At 38.7% G+C, this 25,915-nt stretch overlaps 1 protein-coding gene across 7 annotated transcripts in view; it reads right to left on the reverse strand.

Annotated features, from left to right (window-relative positions):
- Positions 1 to 2,426: 2,426 nt before the first annotated feature.
- Positions 2,427 to 25,915, reverse strand: part of osbpl8 (oxysterol binding protein-like 8) — a 62,592-nt gene continuing 39,103 nt past the window's right edge. For 4 of the 7 annotated variants that reach the window (XM_065273316.1, XM_065273320.1, XM_065273321.1 and 1 more), the window contains 20 exons: positions 13,189 to 13,259; positions 12,450 to 12,530; positions 12,255 to 12,356; positions 11,883 to 12,086; positions 11,454 to 11,538; positions 10,648 to 10,807; positions 10,234 to 10,459; positions 8,808 to 8,992; positions 8,643 to 8,724; positions 8,458 to 8,556; positions 8,281 to 8,377; positions 8,091 to 8,189; positions 6,593 to 6,690; positions 6,401 to 6,490; positions 6,120 to 6,256; positions 5,541 to 5,726; positions 5,143 to 5,299; positions 4,590 to 4,692; positions 4,267 to 4,372; positions 2,427 to 4,191 (listed from right to left, as the gene is read on the reverse strand). In XM_065273316.1, coding sequence (XP_065129388.1) covers positions 4,059 to 4,191; positions 4,267 to 4,372; positions 4,590 to 4,692; positions 5,143 to 5,299; positions 5,541 to 5,726; positions 6,120 to 6,256; positions 6,401 to 6,490; positions 6,593 to 6,690; positions 8,091 to 8,189; positions 8,281 to 8,377; positions 8,458 to 8,556; positions 8,643 to 8,724; positions 8,808 to 8,992; positions 10,234 to 10,459; positions 10,648 to 10,807; positions 11,454 to 11,538; positions 11,883 to 12,086; positions 12,255 to 12,356; positions 12,450 to 12,530; positions 13,189 to 13,259 — 2,501 coding nt within the window. In that variant the 3' untranslated portion in view covers positions 2,427 to 4,058. Of the gene's footprint in view, positions 4,192 to 4,266; positions 4,373 to 4,589; positions 4,693 to 5,142; positions 5,300 to 5,540; positions 5,727 to 6,119; positions 6,257 to 6,400; positions 6,491 to 6,592; positions 6,691 to 8,090; positions 8,190 to 8,280; positions 8,378 to 8,457; positions 8,557 to 8,642; positions 8,725 to 8,807; positions 8,993 to 10,233; positions 10,460 to 10,647; positions 10,808 to 11,453; positions 11,539 to 11,882; positions 12,087 to 12,254; positions 12,357 to 12,449; positions 12,531 to 13,188; positions 13,260 to 18,993; positions 19,273 to 25,915 lie in introns of those variants that run through there. The other 3 variants (XM_065273323.2, XM_065273319.2, XM_065273317.1) reach the window with 3 other exon arrangements.

Below are 25,915 nucleotides of genomic sequence, written 5' to 3' on the forward strand. Positions count from 1 at the left end.
TATAACTATCACAAGACCTCAGTTTAACAGAGCATTTAGAATGAGTTTTAAATAAAAACTATTGAGCAAAATAAAGTGATGTCACTGAAACACGTTGTGTGTGTGTGTGTGTGTGTGTGTGTGTGAAGTAAAGCAGTTTTAATCCCTGAACTAAGAGATCTCGACAGCAGCATTTCTTTTATGTGCTGAAACTGCTGAACCAGCAGCGATCTACACATCCACTGAAAATACAGCATGGTTCACTCTCACCCCATGGTCTTTGTTGAGGGTACACTTGCCTTTTTAAAGGTTTGCATTCATGTCAGATGTAAAAACAACAGAATGCATGAGGTGCGGAGGTTAAATCTGTGCATTATTCACAGATTGTAAGACAAACATCAGCACTTATCTGTGTTGCACGGATCTGCACGTTTGCTGCAGTGAAAGTTACAGCACTTGTAACAACATTAACAGGTTTGTTTTTAACTTTTAAAGTCACAATGAAATTTAAATGAAAATTAAAATTTTTTGTTATATTTTTACAAATTACTTTTTGCTTTATTATTTAACAGATATTATTTAAAGGGATAGTTTACTTTAAAATAAAAATTCTGTCATCATTTACTCATCCTCATGTTGTTCTAAACCTGTATGAATTTATTTTTCTGATGAACACAAAAGAAGATATTTGGAGAAATGATGGTAAAAAGTGACCATTGACTTCCATAGTAGGAAAAACATTTGGAAGTATTATGGGAAATTATGTAGAAAATATTTTAATAAATGATGGTAAGCACACAGTTGATGGTACCCATTAAATTTAATCATATTTTTTATTCCTACTATGGAAGTCTATGGTCATATCTAGGGTGGCCATTCGTGCCATTCCGCCGGACACATCCCGAACATGTTTTCGGGTTCGTTCTCCAGAAGTCGCGTTGGTCGACCGCATACGTCATCAAGGTTTAATATTTCGAGTTTCATTTCAGAAAAGCAACCGCTACATTTCAAGGTACGAATGAAACTACAATGATTGTATGTCTTAAAAGAAATAAATCTTAATTTTCTAATGTATTTTAACTGAAATGTGAGAACCTCGATGACATATGCTCTCGATCAACGCGACTTCTGGAGAACGAACCCGAAAACATGTTCGGGACGTGTCCGGCGAAACTGGCCCGAATGGCCACCCTAGTCATATCTGCTGTGTGTTTACCATCATTTATCAAAATATCTTCTTTTATGTTCATTAGAAAAAATAAATTCATACAGGTTTAGAACAACATGAGGATGAGTAAATTATGACAGAATTTTCATTTTAAAGTGAACTATACTGTACCTTTAATCAAACAATCAAAATGATCTCTATTTACTTACGGTCATGGTGTATGGCAGGTGAACGGGGTCTGGGGAAAAGGGTTTCATTATTGTTTTTTATGATAGTATGTTTTTTGCACGATTAACTTCGTACGAATTAACCAACTCGTAAAATATATACAAATTCTTGTGAGATCAGGCTGAATATTCCGAAAAATGCCTTTGAAGTTGTCCAAATGAACTCCTTAGCAATAGCATCCACTCACAAAAATACATTTTGATATGGTTGAAATTTAACAAAATATCTTCAGGGAACTGATACTTTTTGCAATAAAAGAGAAACTGATCATTTTGACACATAATGTATTGTATTGCCCACTGCTACAAATACACCCGTGCTACTTAAGACTAAGTTTTGTGGTCCAGGGTATTTTTGTACTGATGTTGAATTGAATGTGTAAGATGTGCAGTATGACACGATGTGACAAAACTTGCATATTTGCTGCAGTGGATGCTGCTTGTGTGCATGTGATGCGATTATATAATAATCAGGCCGCCAATCCCCATCCCCACATCTCTGCTCATGTTTCCCCACAGCTTCAGCACGTGCAGACGGTCCTCAGCCGTGATCAGTGTGCGGTTTGTCCGTTTCACATCTCCATATGTCCTCCAGATTTAGACAAAAGCCCAAACATCTCAAGGTGCCAGCAGAGAAGGTATCTTAGCAACGGTGGCACCGGAGACGATGAGTATGGACTTGGAGGAAATCCATTTTTCGACTAGCAGCACGATTAGGAAAGCGCATGGTTTGGTATCACACCAAGCTTTGATCTAGTGAAGTGCATTTCTCCTCTTGCTATGAATAATTGAGTGAAGATTAACTTTCAGGTCTGAGCTCTGTGAAACTCTAGCGCTCGCGTATTTGAGATTTTTATGTTTGCTTGACACACTGAATTTAAATTGTATATTCTTGGTGCCCTCCTCTGGTTATTGCGCTAAATGCATCTTAAAATAACCATTAATGCTGAATGTATTTCAATCTTCTAGTAAATTCTGTGGAAGCTAAACACATATAATAGATAATATAATTAAATGAATATGCCATCAAAAAAGGAAAGACAAGCCATCAATACGATCTTTCCATTTATTTGGTGAGATGTCACAGGTGACAGTGAACTTACAGGAAGTTATTCTGTAATACAAATAAAGCATCATCTGTGCACAGACGAAATGTTCTCGAGTGACTGTTTAACCAGAATGCAATCATGGATCACCTGGAGTAAAAACTGTTTAATAAAAAAACATAAGTAAACAAACTAGAAGCCTAAAGAGTGCACGGTGTGAATGAACATAAGAGAGATGGATTGTACAGTTTGATCCCTGGATTGGTGCCTTGTGAATACAAAGAGGGCTAGAATAAAAGTCTATGGCAGGTTTTAGCTCAAAAACAAAAATTCACAGTGGGCGACAGTTTGATACGCTAGGCTTGAAACAAGTATCCCTAAAATTAAATATGGCACATTCATCCGAGGAAAGAGAGAGAGAATGTATGAAATAAACAGTCGGGCTCGTCCATTAAACTCAGTCTGGCCCATCTTCAATTCAAGACCTGCTTGTAAAGGCACATCGATTTTTAATAGTTATTATTGACATGAGCACATTCAAACATCTGATTGGGCGCTGTGCAAGTGATCAGGTGACCGAACGAACACAGAACAAAGACACGTGGGCTACAGGTGACTGTGCAAGATACACATTTCTGGCTAATACACATATTTCTCTAGAAATAAAAAAGTGAATTGGATTATTTACTATATACAGATCATGTTAACACCTCTAAACTACTCGCTGACTATTTGGCTTAAGTACATCAAGTCAGATGATGTAACAGTGGCAACTACGAGAGTACGCAACAGTACATTACGTCCTGCTACAGGAGTACTACGCCTAAATCTACTGTTTTCTCATATTAATATTAAATGCGACTGTTAATGTGATGCTCTGTATACTGTACACGCTTCAGTATCATTCAGAAACAGTTCATATAAATAAAACGATTACCGTCGACACGCAGCTCGAACGTACGAAACGCAGAATTTACATCCTGGTATTACCGAGTATTCGTGAATTTGCTCCCGAAACGGTTTTAAATAATACAAAATTGACCTCAACTCGCAACGTCATTCATTTCCTTCATTCGCTTAATAAAACTGTAATAAAATCTTAGTATAACCCTTTAAGTTTTACATTCGAGTTAATCTCTCAAAAGTATGACGATGTCAAAAAACTAAAATAAATTAGATTTTGAGTAAAGAAAATGAATTAAGTATTTAATTCAATTATGAAATTTCTTATTTCTTTTTCTGGATCATGACGTGATATATGAGCCTAACAGGTGAGATTAACTCATCCTCAATTACGCTGGGTGCGTTCATGTAAAGTTCAAATGTATGTAATGTATTTAAACTGCAGTCTGGATATTGTAGGGTTGCAGGAGTCGTCCTCTATTTAGTTGAATAAAAGTAAACTGTTTCTAAAACATCCCACAAAACGCTTCTCCTCAAGAGAAGGTAGTAGGGTTAAAATGGCCATCACAACACGAATTCATATAAAAACCCAATCAGGTAAAAGGCCAATGTGTTGTGAGATTACATCGAGTGATAGATAGGGGTGGCGATGACGGCATGGAGTGACGTTTCTGTTCCCGGCACCATCCTCTTTCAAGCTGAGACGGCTTATGAAGGTCCTGGCAGTAGGTGGTGTTACTTAAACAGATAGTTGAGGATAACCTGGAGGAAGATGAGGAAGAGGATGATGGAGAAGTCTCTTTGAGTGAGGAACGAGCTCTCCGTCGCCGGCTGACTCGCCACTCGACTCCTCAGGGCGTTGACGGTCCTGCATGTGCAGACAGATGTTTAAAATCTCATTGCGATAGAAGCGCATTCACATTTTGTAAGATGTGTTTCAAACCTGTTAATGTCTTCCTGGGTTTGCCGGATGGACTCGATGGCACTTTGGAGTTCACTCAGATCTGTTCCCTTCTTCCTGATGCGGCTGCTGTGTTTGTTTTTGTGCCCTGAAAAAAAAATGGTGAATTCAATTAATTTGTTCCTCAATAGTCTGCAGAAATCAGGAAAAAGTCTGGTGGCTTGAAAAACTAAAAGCCTCCTCAACAGGCAACAGGATTTGTGCTGCCAGTTTCATTTTCATTGTTGGAGTTTGTGGCAAACGTATGCCCTGGCAAACACCACTAGCTAGGTCAAAGTGGGCAAGTGTGTGTGTGTGTCTCATACTCTCGCTGCCTGATGAGTCCTGCTGGTCCGGTTCTGGAGACGAGCAGCCGCTTTCTGGACTCTTGGGTTTGTCACTCTTGTGTTTTCGTTTTGCTCCTGTAACCTAAAAACAGACAAAAAAAGTGGGAAATCCATTAAACATCCACCTTAAGAATAATAATTATTATTTTTGAAAGGTTGCAAAAATGCAACTTAATGAAAAACACACACACACAGAGGCATGCAAGCGTGCCAGTTGCAGGTGTGAAAGGATGCATCGCAGGGGAACAAAATAAAGAAAAAAAACAAAAACATTTTTATCTAAAAAAACAACAACAAACAAATTGTAGCCTTGGTGGTGCACAAGGCTGTAAAACTTCATCAAGCTGAAGATGAGGCAGAGCGATCACGTGACCATTTCAGGCAGCCACGTGATTGGTTGGTTTGCTGAGTGATGGTTGGTCGATTGGAGAATGGACAAAGCGCAGGCGGCGATGATGAGACGGAAGCAGAGAAGGGGATTGTGGGTAGGAGAGGGGGGTTCATGAGGAAGTGTCGGGGCAGAAGGACGTACCTGGATCAGGTAATTGTCTCTCCGGGTGCCCTGCTGGGTACTGAGACTAACTACACTGGCTGAACGTACCATAGGCGTCCTGTGGCGCACTTTAGTCTGAATACAGCCGTCTTTCTCGAACTGAATCAGATCGTTGAGCGGGTCCCACGGACGAGTGCTGGGAGACAAAGAACAGTAAACGTGGCAGAATGCACTTTGATGGCAGATGGTCATAAAACTTTCATATAAAGGCTACGCTGAATTAGTTTTTACAAATCAATAAACCCTTGTAACCAGGTAAAATGAGATGAATGCAATGTCATAGAACAAATAAGTGCTGCTGTGATGAATCTCTCCATTTACACGGACCCGTGTAGCTTTAAACTCACAGGACGTCTTCTCATCACGTTTGGACTTACTCTGCGTATCGGTAATGCCACTCTCCTGTGGCGGGGTCTTGATCAAACAGAACGGGCATCCAGTCCTCACACTTTGCCTTGCGCTCACGTGCGGCCTTCCTCTGAGCCTCCTCCAAGATATACTTCTCGTTGGTCGCTTCTGTCTGGTCCTTGTTAATTATGGCCCGTGTTACGTGTTGCCACAACCTTAAGATTTATAGAGAAAATGTCACGTTGTTTGTTGCTTGCATCATTTGTCAAGTCGTTTTTAAAATGAATCTGACATCAATCTGTGAGACTGTGAATAAAACTATAAACTATATATTACCCAAAAATTACAATTCTGTCATCATTTACTCACCTTCATTCATTTTTTTATTCTGTTGAACACAAAAGAAGATATTTTGATAAATGAATGACTACCACAGTATTTGTTTTTCCTACTATAAAAGCCAATGGCTCGCATCAACTACATGAGGGTAAGTAAATGATGACAGAATTTTCATTTTGGGGTGAACTATCCTTTGACTTTTCCTTACTGGAGATGAATTAGAGCTTGGTCTTTAGATATTATCAAATAAGATCATGTGTGTTACGTACCTCTCAGACTCAAACTCGCCCTGTTCTTCAGAAGGTACCGTGCAGCGGATCAATCTGCTCTGTCTCAACTCAGATGTTGGGTTCCAGAATGTCTCCACCTCGCCTGTCTTCTTATCGTTGATGAAGACCTCGCTGTCCTGTATGAAACACACATGGCAAAATAGTTTTTTTTATTGTCTATTCAAGAACATTAAAACATATTCAAGATTGAAAGTTATGAATAAAACCACCATCTGTGAACACGCGCACACACACACGCACACACACACACACACACTTACCCAGTGGCCTTCCAGCGTTGCAAGAACCTCCTTTCCAAGTTTGATCTTCCCAAAGATCTGATTCACATTATCGCTACTGCCAAGAAACGGCTGAGAATAAAAAAATATTACAATTATACTACTACATCCATACTATTATACAATGCCTTTTATCATGATACAAATCATACAAGCAAAAACACACACACAAACCTTGAGTTTGAACTCGAGCTGAGCGCTGTAGCCTGTTTTCTCACAGGTGACAGTGATCTGACCGCCCAGTTCCAGAGTCATAGTACCATACAGAATACCTGCAGAGAGAGATAGAGAGAGAGCGAGAGAGACTTTATAGTATACATCATATCCTTTATACTTTTATTTTTACTTTTTTTTGCACTATTTGTACGCAGCCAGCTGCCAATGCTTTGGCTCTACAAATGTACAGTCTTTGTCATGCCAAAAAAGCACACTTAATTAAATTGAATTTACATGTTTTAAGAAACACGCCAACTTTTTGGGACTTTAGCTTATTCACTGTATCCCCCAGAGTTAGATAAGTCCATAAATCCCCTTTCATATCCGTGCATCCTGTAACTCTGTCTTAGCGTAGCACAAAGACTAGAAGTAAATGGCTCCAGCTAGCATGCTGCTCCCAAATAAGTGACAAAATTACGCAAACATTTTCCTATTTATAAGTAGCAGTGCTTGACCTTCTGAGAATATAGTTCCCAGTATGTATATGGTTAAGTCTCATATGACCTTGTTATTTGTACACGCTGTGACTATACAAATCACAACATATAAATAGGAAAATGTTGGCATATTTTGTCACTTATTAGAAGCAGTATGCTAGCTGGAGCCATTAACATCCAGTCCGACAGAGTTATGGCAAGCGCAGAGATGAAAAAAGTATGTATGGATTATCTAACTGTGGGGGATATGGTGAACAGGCTAAAGTCCCAAAAAGTCGAGTGTTCCTTTAAGTGAATCGCATATGTGTGGTTGTTACTTAAAAACACCTGTGTGTGCATGCATAGCCATTTAAATTAACTATCATAGTAGATGAACAGACACTGATGACATGACAAGACAGACAGGTGAGGTCACTATAAACTGGCTATAAACTCCTTGCCAAGGGTCTTTGGTGACACTTTATATTTACAATAAGAAATCAACAAAGATTAGCTTAACAGATGTATTTTTTAGAAGTTTATAGTGATTATAATCTTTTGTTATTTATAATTTCATAACTATCTTTTTTATGTTTCGTCTATAAAATGCATATATAGGGGTGGTTTCCTGGACAGGGCTTAAGCCAAGTCCCAGACTAAAATACTTGAGCTGTCTTAACTTATAAGCTAATTTATCAGTGTCATTGTTTTGCGTCAAGATGCACACCAGCAGTGTTTTTATAAGGTGTTTGTGAAACTTCTTAAATGTATAACTAGTCCTAAATTAATACAAACCCTTTCCGGGAAATCCCCCATAAAGTGTACCAAAACTAGATCCTAACTATATACTACAGCAGATGTATCTAGTCCCTAAATGACTGCACAAATGCAAACGTACCTAGGTGAGTCCCTACAGGAGACAATGATGAAAGTAAGTTAGTCACGGAGTACGAGTGTGCGAGTATTGTGTGTGAGTAATGTGTGTTAGGAGTTTGTGTCTGTGTGTGTGTGTGTGTGTGTGTGTGTGAATGTGGACAGACCTTTGCAGTGGGCATACGGCATATTCATCACATAGTCCTCTCCTCTGTTCAGAAACGACAGTCTGGCTTCACCATCCAAGATGGCCGATAACGAATTCCCTGAGAAATACACACGGACACACATCACGATCAGTCCGCCCGTGTGTCAACTGATGTTTAACAAAAATAAGCATTTTATATATTGTCTCACCATAAAACTTGGACTTAGCCAGAATGCTGCCGCTGAGGCAAAAGCCATCCTTCCTGTTACTGACATAGAAAGCTGACACTGGAGGATGATGGGACACCTGAAGAAAAACACAAGTCAGATTAAAGCCACTATCTCTCACTACGTGACGCTCATAAAGCAAATGGCTGTTACTGTTACCTGCTCAGCGATGTAGAAGGTTTTGCTGTTTGTCTTGCCGTGAAGCCACAGACAACGAAATGTTTCTCCAAGAATGGGGTTGTATGGTTTCTTCAAACCCTGTTAATGAGGTACAATCAAAGAATTTGAGTCCCGCCTAACTGACATGTCTTGAATCATTTACTTTTAAGATGAGAAAAAGCTACCTTTGGCTTCTTGTAGAATCCAGAAATGTACCATTTGACTACTTTCTTCATACGATCGTAGGCATTTTCTTCAAAAGCCGCTCTGGTCAGATAAAATACAACAATTAAAACAAACCCAGACAATCAGATCACTTCGACTCAGTAGTGTGTATTTGTGTCTCTTACTCTGAGAGAAAATCAGCGTGGTAATAATAATCAGACAGTTTGTCCAGAAAGGATCGTGGTTCCAGGATGAAGGTTGGCAAGACGACTTTGGACAGATCCATGCCAGGCCGGACCTGTTTCAGCAGAGTCCAGATAAGAGATTTATTCTCTTCTGATACCGTCTCTGTCTGTGATGCCTCACCAGCCTGAAACACATACAGATTGAATGAACAGATTGTGTGATATCCGTCAGTCTTCATGCACACTCATCTCTTCAGCTGTCTGCAGTGAAAATAGACGTCTGAAAATTGTTTTAGCGTTTGTGCGTCAATAATGTTTCACGACAGCCAAATGTGTTTGCAAAGTAGAAGTCGCATTATCCAAAACCTTTCCGTCTTTAACAGAATATTTTAAGCCATGACAGAAAAATCTGAAAGCCATCTAACTTTTTGACAGATTACACTTAAGCCCATGTTATAGTCGTGCGTAAGTTCTACGTTGTAGCTTGCTACGCTTGTAGCCTGACATGCACTTTGCCAAATTTTTACATTTTTCATAACCTACGTCGACCAGGCTTCGCCGTAGGACATACGCACAACTATAATGAGCCCTTTACAACTTGTAAATATAATACCTAGTTCTGTCCAGTTGGTGGCAGGTGTGTATTTGACTTAAGGCAGTGCAGACAGATCTACATGAACTTCTGTGAGAGAGTGAATAATAAGCATTGGTCTCTAAACTCTTTCACGATACTTTGATGTCATTCGCTGATAGATCTGCGCAGATCATTCCAGTGAGATGAAAGAGCATGAGATCAATTTAATTAGCAAAATAAAACTGCAACAAGAATTCATCTGTCTGAGGTAAAGACAATACAATCTAATAAGTCTTCATTAATCTGCCTTGATGCTTTTATTACACAGAGACGAGCACAAGATGGTTTCAGATAGCTACAGCACAGTGTCATAAAGAAAATCATTTGAGTTAAGTTCAATTCAGATTTTTGTTGATATTTTAATCGCAGAAGCATTTCGTAATTTGATTTGTTTATATTTGCTTGTTCAGGCACAAAGGTTGCTTGTTTCACTTATCTGTTTTACGTGATGTTGAACATGTAAAACGACACACGGTTGCTGTTCATCTGTTTATTAATGAACATATTTTACCTTTTATACTGGTCTTGTAAGTTCGTAACATGTGAACGAAAACAAAAGATATTCATTATTATCATTAAAATGACATATAATAATTATGACGCAATTTATGCGACCCTGTCCGTCAAAATGACGGAGAATAAAAAAAGTCTAATGCAACCTCTGTTGCAGAGAGAACTTCAATCGTTTATTTATATATTGCTTACATGAATTTCATATCGCAGGTCAAATGAAGGATTGTTTTGTATGTCTCAATTCGCCTCGATTTAATATTAAACAAATAAAACACACACCTCTCCGAGCTCCTCATCACTCTGTTCCATGTACGTTGTTTCCTGCAGAGTCTCATTGGAGTCGATGTCGACGTACGAGTCTTCCTGCCGCTCCGATGTGTCGCTGTCCGACTCCTCACTCTTTTCCATCCCTTCGTTCTCCCACTCTTCCTGCTCCTGCTCATTCTCTCGGTCTGACTTATCCGAGTACAGGTCGGGATCTTTAAACTGATCGCTGTCGTTGAACCTGAAACATCAGACAAAGTCTCAGTCAGTGCACAAACCCAGATGACCAGGCTGTGTGAAAGGATGTGTCATACTAACAGTAAACTTACGACTACTTAATCACCTTCCTTAAGATAAAAACATCATCATAATGCTGTGAATAATGAATACTAGACACGTCTTGAGCGTAAGATGTTTGCGTGTTCTTACTGAAATCCCTGTAAGTTGTGTGCTCGCAGCAGATTGTAGAAGTTCATGTGGGGGTGTTCGGCGGTCGGTCCCATGTCCTCTTTGCCCTCTCTTATCATGGTTCTCTTCAACAAACTCGAACATTTCAGGGCCAATTCAAGAGCGTCCATCCAACAGCGACCTGCACACAGTTTTAGTAAGGAATATTGATGACAGGACGTTTATTTTATTAGAAAATAATGCATACCCAAGGTGGTAATATGGCACAACGTGAAGCGTGCATTATGTAAGGAATAAATGACGACGGGCCGTTGAATTATTAAAAAATAATGCACGCCCAAGGTGGTAATGTGGTTGAAAAATTTTTCATTAGTGTTGATTCTTTTTCTGTAAACCGCACACCTAACTTGACAAATGTCTTAAAAATAAGCACCAGAGCTATGTTTGTGGTAACCGTGGTATAAGAGGAATAATTGACGGTGTAACAGCACGTTGGGTGTGCATTATTTTCTAATAATTAAATGGCCCATCGTCAATTATTCCTTACACAATCAACACCCATTAAACATTTCTCAGCCAATCAAACTACAGCATTCAACAAACCCGTCGCATAATTGAAAATAAGGAACAACCTCTTTGCATCATGCCGCATTAGTACCATGGGTGTGCATTATTTTCGAATAATTCAACGGCCCATCGTCAATTATTCCTTACATAATCAAAACCCACAGGACATTTCTCAGCCAATATATAATATACAGTAAACATTGATGCTGCAGTAGTTATACAGATGCACATTTGATGCATGATGTGTTTTTGTGTCTCACCATCAGATTCAGAAGCCGCTCTGAAGATCAGGTGACTGCTGGGTAACGGCTGAGTGATGGACCCTACAGCTTCTCCTTTTGGACCCTGAATCAAACACATGCACAAAAAGACTTAATTTATCAAAAGAGAAGTTTTATTAAAAGCTACTATGATTATGCTTCATCACAGTAGAGTAAACGGATTAAAAAAGCAGGTTTATATGTAAAATGTGATCCTTTCTGCAGTATAATTTTAATTTTTGCAAAATTAGGCATGCATGAATTTAAAAGAGTCATCTACCGACTAAATTTGGAGTAAATTGATAAAAACTGTCTTATTTTACAGAAAACTTTACAACTTATATATTTTTTAAATAAATTTGATGATGCAGTTTTGGACCCGACGACGGGTCCGCAGAGTTCAAGGGATTAAATGTGCTTCATTGGTACCTTGACAGCCCATATTGACTGTTCTAGCGGGTGAAAGAGTTTGAAACAGAAGCCATCCTTCTTGGAGGGTCTCTCGATGAGCTCACAGGCGTTGAGCAGCACGGTACCGACCCACTGACCGTTCTTATTGGTTTTGTAGATGAGCAGAACCCCTGGCTTCAGCACGCACCACAATTTGGTCCAGCTCTTCAACGTCCCACGAATCTGAGAGAACAAACCGGTTTACACAAGTCTTGTTATGGTTACAGACCAAACAACATTGGGTTTGACCCCTTGGCCTGCCATTGTATCAGCTGTACCACAGTTAAACTAATATTAGTTGCTTGATTTTGGCTGTACTCAGAATCTAGAAGGAGGTAAGAGTGAAAGCACCTTCAGCCAGTCGGCCATGACAATGACGGACGGATCTGTGATGGTACTGAGAAGTTCTTTAGTGGCTCGTTTCTTCTCTTCCCTGTAGTTCTTCTTCTGCACCTAAATGAACCATCACACAGCGCCTTTATCATGACATCTAATTGATATACACAAAAAACACTGCAATTTTCTATTACGTTCCTATTCGTTTACCTTAAGTGACTCTTTCTTGGTGAGTTTGATTCCAGAAGTTGAAACATCTTTATCTGAGCCATTATAGAGTTTGGTTTCCGACTGCAAAAACATCACGCACAATAAAAAACACAATTCATGTAAGCCAGGCTTAATGCTAAAGTTATGCTATAGATTCATTAGTGTATTAAAAGTGTTTGGATGTGAAAGCAGATTCAATGAAATATCTTTAAGCAAACAACGGTCAATTTGCTCTGCAAGCCCATGGAAAGCATTTGAAAAATATGTGATGAAGAAAAATAGTTTCTTGAGCTTAAAGGCATCAGTGGTCTGTTTGTAGTTGATGTCTCTCGAGGTGATGGTCTGTCTAAATGTAGCAGTACATCTACAACATCTAAAGCTTGTTGAGAGTGACTTACACAAGCCTGGCTGAACTCAGACATATAAATCTGATCGACAGAGAAAGTCTGAGAACATGCGTTTGTGTTGGGTGGTCTGATCTGGTTTTAAATGAGTTTGTTCATGCTATAAATGGGATGTTATTAATGAAGGTGAGATGATAAGCAAATCTTCCTCTCACTAGGGATATGTCTGATGCTGTCTGAACTCCTATCAGCTTTAAGATGTACTTGACTATATATAATATGTAAACCATGGACTGAAGATGGCTGGAGGATCCGCTAACCTGAATCAATCCATTTCTGCTCCCAAAGGATGATGGGTAGTAAAAAGAAATTAAAGACTGTGTGTGTGTGTTCACCTTGCTCTTGGATATGGAGTGCAAGGAGTCCTCTTTAAGAGGCACAATTTCCTCTTTGCTACGATCAAAACCTGCAAAAATGAAAAATGTCGACATTATCATTAAATCTAATAAAAAATTTGACCATGGACACATTAATATTAGTAATAATATTCAACAGCACAGAACATCCTAAATATGTGACTTCATTTTACTTGCTGGTTTAGTTAAAACTTCAATGAGGTGCAGAATCTGATCCCAAACCAGGTGAAAGTAAGAAATTTGTGAATATTGCATGCCTGCAACTTCAATAAACATCAACAATGTCTACATTTGACAGCTGCATCATCACACTGAGCAACACCTGCAGGACAACACACTTCACAATAAGACAATACTGACAGCATGAACACATCAGACACATGAATATCACCAGAAAAACAAAGACATTTCAACAGAACGTTTTTGGTTTCAAATATATCATTATGGATATTGCACACAGATTGTGTTTCATTATTGAGAGAGGAACGCCCCATAACTAAAGGCCTGAGGAGAAGACAGCCCTTCATCACACAAGACAGTAAAGCACATTCATTATCTAAAACCATGGACAATTTGTCTATGTCAAAACTGTCAGGGCAAGTTAGTTTCTTACCCACGCACAGCACATTCATGTCACATTAGATAATATATTTGCTTGATGGATTCATTGTCTCGGTGTATACAGGATAAACTGGTAAATATATACAGTTTATTTCCAAAAAATAAATACATTTAGATAATTACAACAAGTATAATAAATATAGGTAATAAATATTGTAGCATTCAGCTACAAGGCATACTGTATAAGAGCCAATAGTGTCAACAGATGTTTTTAGTATATTCCGACACAATTATTTTCATAAAAGAAAATCATAGTTTGTAAATTTGAGGTCCATGAAATACTGTAATCCGCGACAGCAGCTCAAGGGTTTGACATTTCACATGATCAACATCCAAGACAAACGAAAGGTTTTTCAGTCGATCCATGAGCGTCTCAAAGGTTTCCCCTGAGAAGAAGCTTTTCGTGAAGGATGAATCACGTTTGCAAGCCGCTTTAATTAAGAGTGCAAGACGCTACCCATTTCCTGTTTCCAAGCCATTCCGGCATCTATCAAACACATCAGGGTAGAACAAAGATATCAGTCTGACCTGAGTTCAGTGTTAAATCATATTCACAAATTGATCTGAAAACACAGTGGACAAGATGTAAATGAGCCATCCACTGGGTAATCAGTTCTGTTGTGTTCTGCATCTCATCTCTTGTCTTGTTAGTGAAGAACCATTGAATATCCGAAAAACAAACCTCTCTGAGAGCCCTTCAGAATGATAATGACAAACAGAAACCTTCTTAACCATTACCACAACTCATCTGTTAGCAGATTAGCATAGCAAGCAATTTTGTCAATGCATAAATCTGCATTAAACACTCTTCACGTGGATCTACATGTGCTGTTGATTTATTCAGCGTTTGTACTTAAAAATTCAACAGGAACTACAACATTTCATTCATCTGCATTATTTTATAAAAAAATCAGTCAATTGGAAAGAAACACATACAGTTTCTTTGCAATAATTGTGCTTGAAGTCTGTCCTTACCCAAAAAATAAACGCGAATGAGCTTTTCTTTGGTGTCAAGTTTTCATCACTGGATTAATTCTAATAACAGATAAACCAAGAATCCTGGTTGCTAAAACTCATATGTCAAATACAGAAAAGTGTAGCTATATTGAAAGTCTAAGGCTACGTACACACCAAACGTGGGCATCGCGTTACTCGTTCTAGATTTCTCGCGGGATTTAACTTTGTGTCATGCAAATTTTTCGCTCGAGTTTAATGTTTTCAACTTGGGGGAAGATGCGTTTGAGGCGAATGGAGGTGTTTTCGCAGCAAATATCGTGTCATTCGCATCGCCTCACACGAGGACTCGCTTCTGGTGTGAACCCACAGTAAGGGAGTAGTGTTGGGCGATATGTCCCATTTTGAGATCGTCCTATCTTCAGCCTGTAACATCGGCGATACATGATAGTATGGGGGGGGGGTAGTTTGCTCATTTATTTATTTGTTCATTTTTTACTTTTTAATGACAAGTTGCCTGATTGGTGGATAAAAAAGCAGCAAGGGGCAAGACTGTCATAACTGCAACCTTCTTAAAACTGATGCCATTAATCAATTTCCTTTCAAATTTCCTGCGTGCCAGGGAGTGGGAACAACAAACTCACTGGTTTTAACTTTTTTGCGCGCCTTATAACATCTCTAGTGCATCTGTCAGAGCTGCGCGTTTTACAAGTTCAGGTGCTAGAAGGACTCCATGCCGAACGCATTCAGGTCCGAGCAAGAGTCCAAGACATGCGCATTGAGTCCACGTGCATTCGAGAAGAAATCCGTGTGCATTACAAACTCTCTTGCACAAAGTAAAGCCCACAAACACTCTCATGCAAGGAAAAGCATGCAATGCACATGTTAATGTAAATCTATGATGATGATAATAATAACAACTATTGGCAGCTGTCGGCCTGAAACCCCGCTGTTAGCGATATGTCTGACGATCGCCCATACACGATACTATCGTCTATCGGCACAACCCTATAAGGGAGAAATCTACGAGGCAACGAACTGGACTAGAAACTATTTTCTGTAAATGTGTGCTTCTGTTCGATTTTACCTTAACTCTTTCACCGCCAGCGTTTAAAAAAAAGTTGCCAGCCAGCGCCAGCGTTTTTCATGATTTTCACCAAAGTTTAATGCCTTCCAGAAAATGTTCTTCTTTAAATATATAAACATACAATATACCAAATGAAAGAACAGACCCTCTGCTTTCAAACAAAAAAAAAACGTTTCATCCTACCTTTAGTGGTTCTTTTGCAATCAGCTTTTGAATATGGGTAGGTTTTTGCAAAAACACCATATTTTGAGCAAAAAGCAGAGATAATTCCATTTTTGTGACGGACTTTTCATAGAGATCCCATTCAGAGCGATCTTTAAAACAGACACGGACATGCAGCAGCTTGCCATAGGGCAATACTTCCGGTTTTAAAAAGTTGCGGAAGGGCGCCACCTGGTGGATAATAGTGGTATTGCGGAAAGACGGAAAATCTCGTCATTGGCGGGGAAGCGTTTTCTCTTAATTGACGAGATATCTCGTCAATGGCGGGGAAAGAGTTAAAGTCTTGCTGATAATAATTTTTTTAGTCTGACAAACATATAACACTTGCTGCATTCGAAATCACCCATTTTTAACCATATACAGTATTATCCGCACTTTTATTTAATTGTTTGGCTGGTCCTGCGACTTATAGTCAGGTGCGACTTATATGTCAACATGAATTCATACTGACTAACATGAACCAAGAGAAAACATTACTGTCTACAGCCGCGAGAGGGCGCTGCTCCTGTAGCCTATAAATCATTTTCTAAACAAATGTGACTTATAGTCCAGTGCGACTTATATATGTTAAAAGTCAAGCAAGCATTCTATGCATTTTGTTGTCAAGGTAAGTGCACACACACAAACACACACGTCTGTTTTGGTGGGACATTCCATATAATACGTAATTAACAGTGGTTCACTTCCGCGATTTGGTACGATTGCGCTCACATTAGCAGCGAACTGATCTGGAGTTCACATGAACCGTACCCCAGACCACCCTTTTTAAGCGGACTTGAGTACATTTCGCGGGTGCGCACCCGAGTTCGGAAGACAGCGTTCACATCATCCAAATGTACCGAACTCTGATGTCAATCGAACCCGGGTGCGCACCAAAAGTGCTAATGTGAAAATGCCCTTAGTGTGCACTCAGTGGCCACTTTGCTATCCCATGAGAACACACAAGCGAAAGAGCTGCCAAATAATAAAAAGTAAATATAATTAAAAACACAGAAAATCTGTGGGCAGCTCTTTAATTGATTCAGGTAGCAAGGAGTGTATTTTTCATGATTTAATTGTACTTTTTAAACAACGCATATGTAAATTATGATCGCGGTTGAAGTATTTACGTTATAGGTTACAATACATACAAGTAATGTAAACATGGTGGATGCAGTTTGACCAAAAGCACCCTTACATACCATAATTGTCTCTACTAAAGTAGTAGACAGCATTTTAACATCGAAAAAAAATCAATGTTTACATTAGAGTTCACACAAACATGTAAATATACTATAGTAAGACCCGAATAGAGAGAGAGACAGCGAGAGAGAGAAAGCATGTTTACGTGTGTATTTGTGTCGTCTGTGATGCAGGACGTCTCTGATATCCCTACACTCTTTAAGTGTCCTTGACTACAGCGAAACAACACTAAGTGTAATTCCACCCTGACAGAGGTCCTGAAGGGCAAAGAGCATCGTCCTGAGACAAAGGGACAAACTATCAGTTTAACTCTTGCATGTCATTAATAACAAAAACCATACATGTAAAACCTGCAGATCCATTTATACAGACTGTACCACATAACTAAAGCACAATACACATATAACATCATGTACAGAGGGCACAGAGGATTTAATTAAACCCTTAGATCGTAGGTTTGTGATGTCTTCTTTTGAGCGTTGTGCGAAAGGCATTTTGATTTGGCAGAAAGATGTTAAGTTGACCTGTGCTTTGGTACAGATGGTCCGTTAACAGTCACACACCGGTGCTAACCCCTAATGCAAAAAAGTGCAGGTGACCCTCAGAGCAAAGATGATTGTCTACCCTTTAAAATCTTCACAGTCTAACAGATCTCATAACACATAGACCTACCATGAGCTCTAAGGTTAGACGATGATATACGTTTGCGTCTGAGTGATTTTAACCTGAGTACTAAACTATCCAAAATTACTTTCAGACCTCAGGTCACTAAAATCTGGCCCCATTCTTCAATTTTACTTGAAATGAAACAGTATTACAGTTAGTATAAACCTTTTTAAGTATTACACAGGTAAAAGTGACTCACAAGACACACTCAGGCCATTACCGTCTCTATTCCTTTATTAAAATCTAAAAAAAAGATGGGGATAATGAAAATGTGATTATTAAAATAATACCCTGGGCCATGTTAAACTAGCATATGCCATGCTTGGGTACCACCAGAAAACAGCAACCGTCCCACGTGCATAAATAAAACAATTGAATTTATCCTCTCCCAATCTTAATCACCAGGAATCAATTAAGAAGAGGACACACAATACATACAGATGAGTCAGAATCACCACCAATGCCAAAGAAAGCTGCAGCTATTCAATAACTGCAACAAAAAAGCTCTGTCTAGAGTCCTTGAACAAATAAGAAAATATGAATTATCGACTTATCCAAATCAGTCTCAATTCAACTCAATATAATGATTCACTCGTGGATTGTATTTTGTTCTGATGAAAATGTAAGGGAAACCCAAATCATTACATGTCTCTAAGTTTTAAAGTTGCAACAAACTCGATGCAAGTACGTGATGCAGTCTGTAAAAACCCAAATAAAGTCATTTATTTGTGATTTACTGTTTTCTACAAAAAATCATCCTACATAATGTAAAGAAGATTTAACCTTTGATATCTTTAATATTATTGACTGACTAAGGTCATGTCAAACATTGATTCAAACTTCGATGCTCCTAATCTCATGGATTTCACAGACAGAGTCACATCATTTTATCCACAAGCTGTCAAGCAATAAAACGTAAAAGGACTTGAGTTGCATATATACATAGATATACTATTATTTGCTCAGTATTAACAAATCTGACATATGAAACGCTCCCATATGCACTGAACCTTTATACAGGAAGCAGCAGTGGACATCAGCAATGCACCCACCTGGCAAACAGACGGAAAGCTCGTTGTACCCCCCGAATGAGGCGTTGCGTATGAGTTTGCGTCCGTCGGGATGGGGCGGCCGGGCCGAGACGACTCCGCCACAGGTGGAGAAACGGCGGCGCCCCAGAATTCCCTCTTGCTTCATCATGAGGGCGGGCGTGGGGAAGCCTCACCCTGAAGAAGGTGAAGATTAGCAACAAACTGACGGGACGCTGCCTCAGATCTCCTCTACAGACATACTCTACTGCCTCTAGTACTCCTGCTGACCGAATGTGCTCTGAAAACACACTCACGCGCTCTCCCTCAGTTACTCACTGCAGCTCGCCCTCCCTCCCTCCCTCCCTCCCTCTCTCTCTCTCTCTCTCTCTCTCTCTCGCTCAAGCGTGACTGTGTGTGAAGAAAGTGAGAGAGAGAGTGGGAGACACTTCAATGCCACTGACCGTCTCAAACATCTGTGCATCATTCTTGCTTGTTTTGACTTACAAGTTTACATTTCTTGAATTCTTTCTTCTATAACTGTTTGTGTATCAATCTATTTATATTTTGTTTATCATTTTTTTAGATTATCTCTCTTTCTCAGTCACAGCTCTCCGAATTTCTAATGTAAATGTAGAGACTCATTGACATACACAGTAACACACCTCTTTCTCAAACAAAGTCTCTGTTGACAGTTCTGGTGAGAACAGAATCAAGCCATCGACTATCAGCCAATCAGCATCTCCAAACAGGGCCTTATGATTACCCATACGCCCTCAAATCTGACAATGCAAACTAGCTTTATAGAGGAAGTTTTAGTCTCATAAAGATGTAAAGTCTAATAGGACATGAAGCATTGAGACAAATGTAATCAAACTGCAAATGATGTTTATCTTCATAAGCATCACTGACACGCAACAAGCTTCCAAGAAGTTATTTAATCACAGCAGAATCCGGAGGGGAAAACAGATTTTATACAAATTAATTTATGAGCCAGGACTGAAATGTCAACAAGCACCTCACAGGAGGAGGCAGTGAACACCGCTGGGACTTCAAGTGAAATGCTGGTGCATTCTGGGTACAGCTTCATTTACTAAAGAACTGGAGTTATACTGTAATAGGTACAGCGCTCATTAAATACTACAAATAACCCTATAGGATGATTAATACTAATGTCTGATATCGATTCTGAATTGCAAAGGTGATATTATGCACAGCTCTTTCATGTATTTCATGTATGAGTTTTTAACATAAATTAACACTCGTCAAACATAATCATTATAAATATACTTTATTATCATGAAAATATCCGAAAAGGTTTGATGAACAGCAATATAAATATATACTTAGGCATTTTATAGAGCTACTTGTGTAAATGGTAGCCTATTTCTTCTGCGACGCATATTGAGTTTCTGCACGAGAGCGCCCTCTGTAGCGGCATTTCACCGTAATTCATTGAGAAGCATAACAAGCAAAATCGCACAGTTAATCGTCACTACAGGTATTTCCTTGCAACTCCATCCCAAATACCTGTGCATTGAAACCATTAGGCTTATCTATAATCCTGCTAGCCAATCAAAACAGAGCATGCTTCTGCATCCATCCTTGAGTCTGCCTTTGTCAATGTAATGTTGCTAGGCAACATCCTCACAAAAAAGAGACAGGAGATGGCAAACAGATGCGACTGAAGGATGACTGTGCATGATGGCCTAATGAAGCCAATTAAGATGCTCCAGTGAATGCTGAACTCAAACTCGACTGCTCCAAGTTATTCTCCCCATAATGGACATTTCACCCAAAACCACCATTTAAAGAAGCCAAAACCAGTTTGAGCATTAAGACCAAAGAATAAATACTGCTGGTTTGATCAGATTTTTTACAGAGAGTATCTTGAAGGAACATTCAAGTTGATGCTTATATTGCTAATGAACAAGCAAGAGAACAGTCTGTATGTGAAAGTTTCTATCTATTGACAAGCCAGTCTGCCTGCCATCAATCTGTCTGTGATTCAGGTCAGATAAAGGTACAGCAAGGATCTCAAAACATTTACGAAAGCGCATTATCCATCTGGAACTCTGCCTATTAGAGAGTCCTTTTTGGCACTCTTAATTGAACGATAGAAGCAGGTCAGAGAGGCAAGTCAACAATAACAACACATCTCCGCTAAATTAAGTGATTGCCAGTAATCTGTAAAGCCACTGAACGCAACGACAAACACGGTAGATGATGTCTCTTTAGCCAGAGGGAGGTGAAAACACAGCCTGTAAAGCTTTGAGCTATACCCTCAACGATACAGATATCGATTCTGAGAAATTCCTCTGGGGGTGGAGAGGATCAGACAACACAAACAACTTTGAAACAAACAACTTCCTTGCATTAGCATCATCACTGAACTCTTGTGGGAAAAATATATCTAAAGACACATTTATTTGCCCAAGGGTAAATGCAATGCGCAGCCCAGCAATTTCATCGATCAAGCGGCTCTCCTGTGAAGCAGATGGCATGGAAGAAACTGTTTCTATACCTGTAACCAACCTTTTCTATATATGTGCGAGAGTATAAGTACGGGCATCCCTCGAAACTTAATCTCTGTTAAGAAAACCCAAGTTGCTTTAAATAGTTTCCCAACAAGCAGCATGAGTAACCCGGCAGGTTAAATCCAACTAGTGTAGTGACAGTCAAGAAGTTATTAATCCAAATAACTTTACTGTCAACAAGAGTTCTGCAGCGAGTGTGAAGAGAGAGATTTATAACAGTAGATAGCTTGATAAAGTTCAAAAGTGCACAACAGATAACAAAAAAAAATCAATATTTGTCATTACTTGCAAACTTACATGCTGTAAATTTGGTCGATTGTCAACCAGCCTGATGAATCAAGCAATCAAGACATTAAACAAATGGCATAATAAACATCAGCAATGATTTCAGACTTTATGTGCTGCAACACTCTTAAAAATAAAGGTGCCTTATGATGCCATAAAAGAACCATTTACATCCAAAGAACTTTACTGTTTCATAAAAGGTTCTTTGTGGTGAAAAAGGTTCTTCAGATTATAAAAAGGTAAAAATGAAATGATACCTTTAAGAACCTTTAGGCACTTCCACACCGTCAGAACTAAATTTTTTTGTAGTTATGGGACTATTTACATGAAGTAGCTGCTTTTTATCAGGTTCGCACCACAAGAACAGGGAATGACTTTAGTTCAAGAATGCATTTTGATGGGTCTAAATTACCTCCTTTTTCACAGCAGGGTCTAAACTGCACACCACAAACTACAGTATTTGTCTTATGACTTTTTTGAGTCTAAGGTTAAAAATGTACATCAACAATTACCTAATAACACTTTCAATATGACTCTTTTCAACATATATTGCAAATACGTCCTCAACCTTTTTTTTTTTCAAATTTTTTACTACCAACCACTTCTGAGATAAATCCAAATCTTAAACTTGTTTGTTAGACCCTCTACCAACTCCTTTATTGAAAGCTTGTTTACCAGCCCTGTTGCTATTGATTGTTTAAATAGTTAATGCCTCACTTGTTTTATGGTTTTATGCCTCCATCCCTTGAATGTGCTATTATTACTTCAATACTTAAAAAGCCAGGGGCTGATCCGCTCAACTTTGATAATTTTCGTCCAATTTCAAATGTATCGTTTATCTCGAAAATACGTAAAAGTGTATTGAAATTCAAATTCATCGGTGATCAAACTCACATCTTTTGGGACTGTCCCAACATACATGGCTTCTGGAAGGATGTTAAGGGCATTTTGGAAGATCTATTAAAAGTGAACATTTCTTTGGACTCCCAAACGTTTTTACTGGATATCTTCCCAGACAATCTCTCTCAAGATCAAGCGTTTATTCTCCATTTCCTCTTAATGATGGCAAGGAAAATGATAACGATATGTTGGTTAAAGCCTGAACCACCTACCATTGTGCAATGGACACAAAAGATAAGACAAGTATATTTAATGGAACGGCTAACAGCACATGTGCAATTAAAAACCCCAGCCTTTGAAAGAAGATGGGATCCAGTTATTAACTTTCTGAAATAGGACATAAGCCTCTGCATTAAACCGTATATGTTTTTTGATTGTATATAAAGTATGAAGCCCAATTTCAGGACAATGTTAATATTTTGTTTTTGTTTGTCTTGTTTGTCTTTATTTTTATTATTTATTAAAAAAAATTTATTATTATTATTATTATTTTCTTCTTTCTCCTCTTTTCTCCCTTCCCTTTGTGTGTATTCACAATAAAGTAAAAAAAAAAAGAAATTCAAATTCATGAATACCTTTCTGATAATAATTTGTATGAAGAATTTCAGTCTGGCTTTTTTCCCATCATAGTACTGAGACTTCTCTTGTCAGAATAATCAATGATCTGTTGTTGGCAGCTGACTCTGGGCTTTTATCTATCTTTTTATCTATACTTGTCATTCTTGATTTGAGCGCTGCCTTTGATACTGTCTCACATAAGTTACTTCTTGTACTTCTATTGGCATTACTGGTATTTCCCTATCTTGGTTTAGGTTGTATCTTTCTGGGTGAACTTAGCATTTTCAATTAAAAAATTACAAACAAGAATATCCATAGTTTCCACTGGTGTTCCTCAGGGTTCTGTTTTGGGCCCGCTACTTTTTATAATTTATACTTCCTCTTATTTATATTTTATATTTTAGAAAACATGGTATTCATTTCCATTGTTATGTGGATGACACTCAGCTTTACCTGTTGGCCAAACCATCTGGTTCTTTAACTCCACCATCTCTGTCCAACTGTCTGGATGAAATTAAGGACTGGTTTTCAGCAAATTATTTAAAGTTAAATTCTAAGAAACATAGTTGTTTTTCCTTGTCTATTGACAATAGTGTAATCTGTCCATCTTCTCAGGTTAAAAGTTTGGGTGTTATCTTGAATAGCACATTGTCTTTTGAAACTCAAATTAATAATCACGTGGACTGCATATTTTTTATTTGCGTAATATAAACTGTCTCCATTCCTCCCTCTCAACCAATAGTACAGCAATTCTTATTCATGCTTTAGTCACTTCACATATTGACTATTTTAATGCACTTCTTCCTTCTAAATTACTACTTAACTCTTTCACCGCCAGCGTTTTTAAAAAAAGTTGCCAGCCAGCGCCAGCGTTTTTCATGATTTTCACCAAAGTTTAATGCCTTCCAGAAAATGTTCTTCTTTAAATATATAAACATACAATATACCAAATGAAAGAACAGACCCTCTGCTTTCAAACAAAAAAAAACGTTTCATCCTACCCTTAGTGGTTCTTTTGTAATCAGCTTTTGAATATGGGTAGGTTTCTGCAAAAACACCACATTTTGAGCAAAAAGCAGAGATAATTCCATTTTTGTGACGGACTTTTTATAGAGATCCCATTCAGAGCGATCTTTAAAACAGACACGGACATGCAGCCGCTTGCCATAGGGCAATACTTCCGGGTTTAAAAAGTTGCGGAAGGGCGCCACCTGGTGGATAATAGCGGTATTGCGGAAAGACGGAAAATCTCGTCATTGGCGGGGAAGCGTTTTCTCTTAAATGACGAGATATCTCGTTAAAGGCGGGGAAAGAGCTAAGATCTAGTTGGTTCAAAATTGGGCAGCTCGTGTTCTTTCTCGAATGCCCTCTACTGAGCACATCTTTTCAGTTCTCCAGCAATTGCACTGGGTTCTGGTAAAGAATCGAGTTGATTTTAAGATCTTGCTACTCACTTATAAGGCATTCATAATCATGCACATTATTATCGTATTATTATTATTGCTCTATCAACATGTTACAAGACATAAACAAACATACATAAACATGTTGTTTTCTCAGTGTCGGCGCCATTCATTGAATGGGAATGAAATCCCATTCAACATTAATGGTGATCTGAGGGGACGGCATAGATGCCGGTGAGGTGGCGAGGCCATCGGTATGAATATTATATAACTTCGGAGTCCCGACTAGCAGTGCGAATGCAACCAGGAAAATAGTACTGGGGAATATTTAGCACTTTGAAAAGTGTCCCAGTACTTATTCCTGTAATTGGTATCAGAACTAAATGGTCTAAAAGCGGCTTTGGACTGAATGGTTCTTTAAAGAATGAGCAAGGATTTTTCTATTGCATTGTACCCAAGAACCTTATTTTTTTATTTTTAAGAGTGTTTCAGGCCCAGTATTTATTTGCTCTGTGAAAGCCACTAGAACCTTATACAACCTGGATTACCAGTCTGACAAATAAGCTTTCAGGGCAAACCTCAGAACACCTTTAACTTCACTAAATAATCAGTACTCTGAAGAAATCAATGTCCTTTATCTTATGCTTAAAACCTAAATCAACTACTTTACATCACAATTATTCTACTGATAAACCAGCATCTTACGTACACCAGCACTCATGAACTGTACACTTTACACTTTGAATTTGTACATATAAACCCCTGCCTGCTGTTCTCACCAGATACCGTCGCAGGTGATGCTGAATGAGTACGTCTCATTTAAAACACACACACATACACACTACAGCACGCAACTAACCACAATACTTGCCTATATGCAGAAAGATTGATACACCAGTTGCTTAATCAACCAACAGCCGCAGGAATAGCAACTCTTGTGCATTAAAAAAACAGGCACGCACCCAGATGTTACATCAAACCCATTCGGGCTCAAAGAACAGCCATAATATTCCCAGGCGATGGTTACTATGTAAAGCTTGCTCAGACCCAGCCAACCATATGTAAAGCACCCTGCTCTCGATTGGTCAAAATGAGATGATGTACGTAAAGCTGATTGGTTGAGATGCATGCTTTACATTTTAACCCTATTTACTAAAGGGACGTAATCCATTAAATCCAGGTCAAGTGCACCTGCTCTATCTCAGATGGAGAGAAGACCACAAACTGAGATCTATCCACCGGCTGATGTTATTCCGGGTGGAG

Source organism: Paramisgurnus dabryanus, chromosome 1 (genome assembly GCF_030506205.2).
Source record: "Paramisgurnus dabryanus chromosome 1, PD_genome_1.1, whole genome shotgun sequence".
NCBI lineage: Eukaryota > Metazoa > Chordata > Actinopteri > Cypriniformes > Cobitidae > Paramisgurnus > Paramisgurnus dabryanus.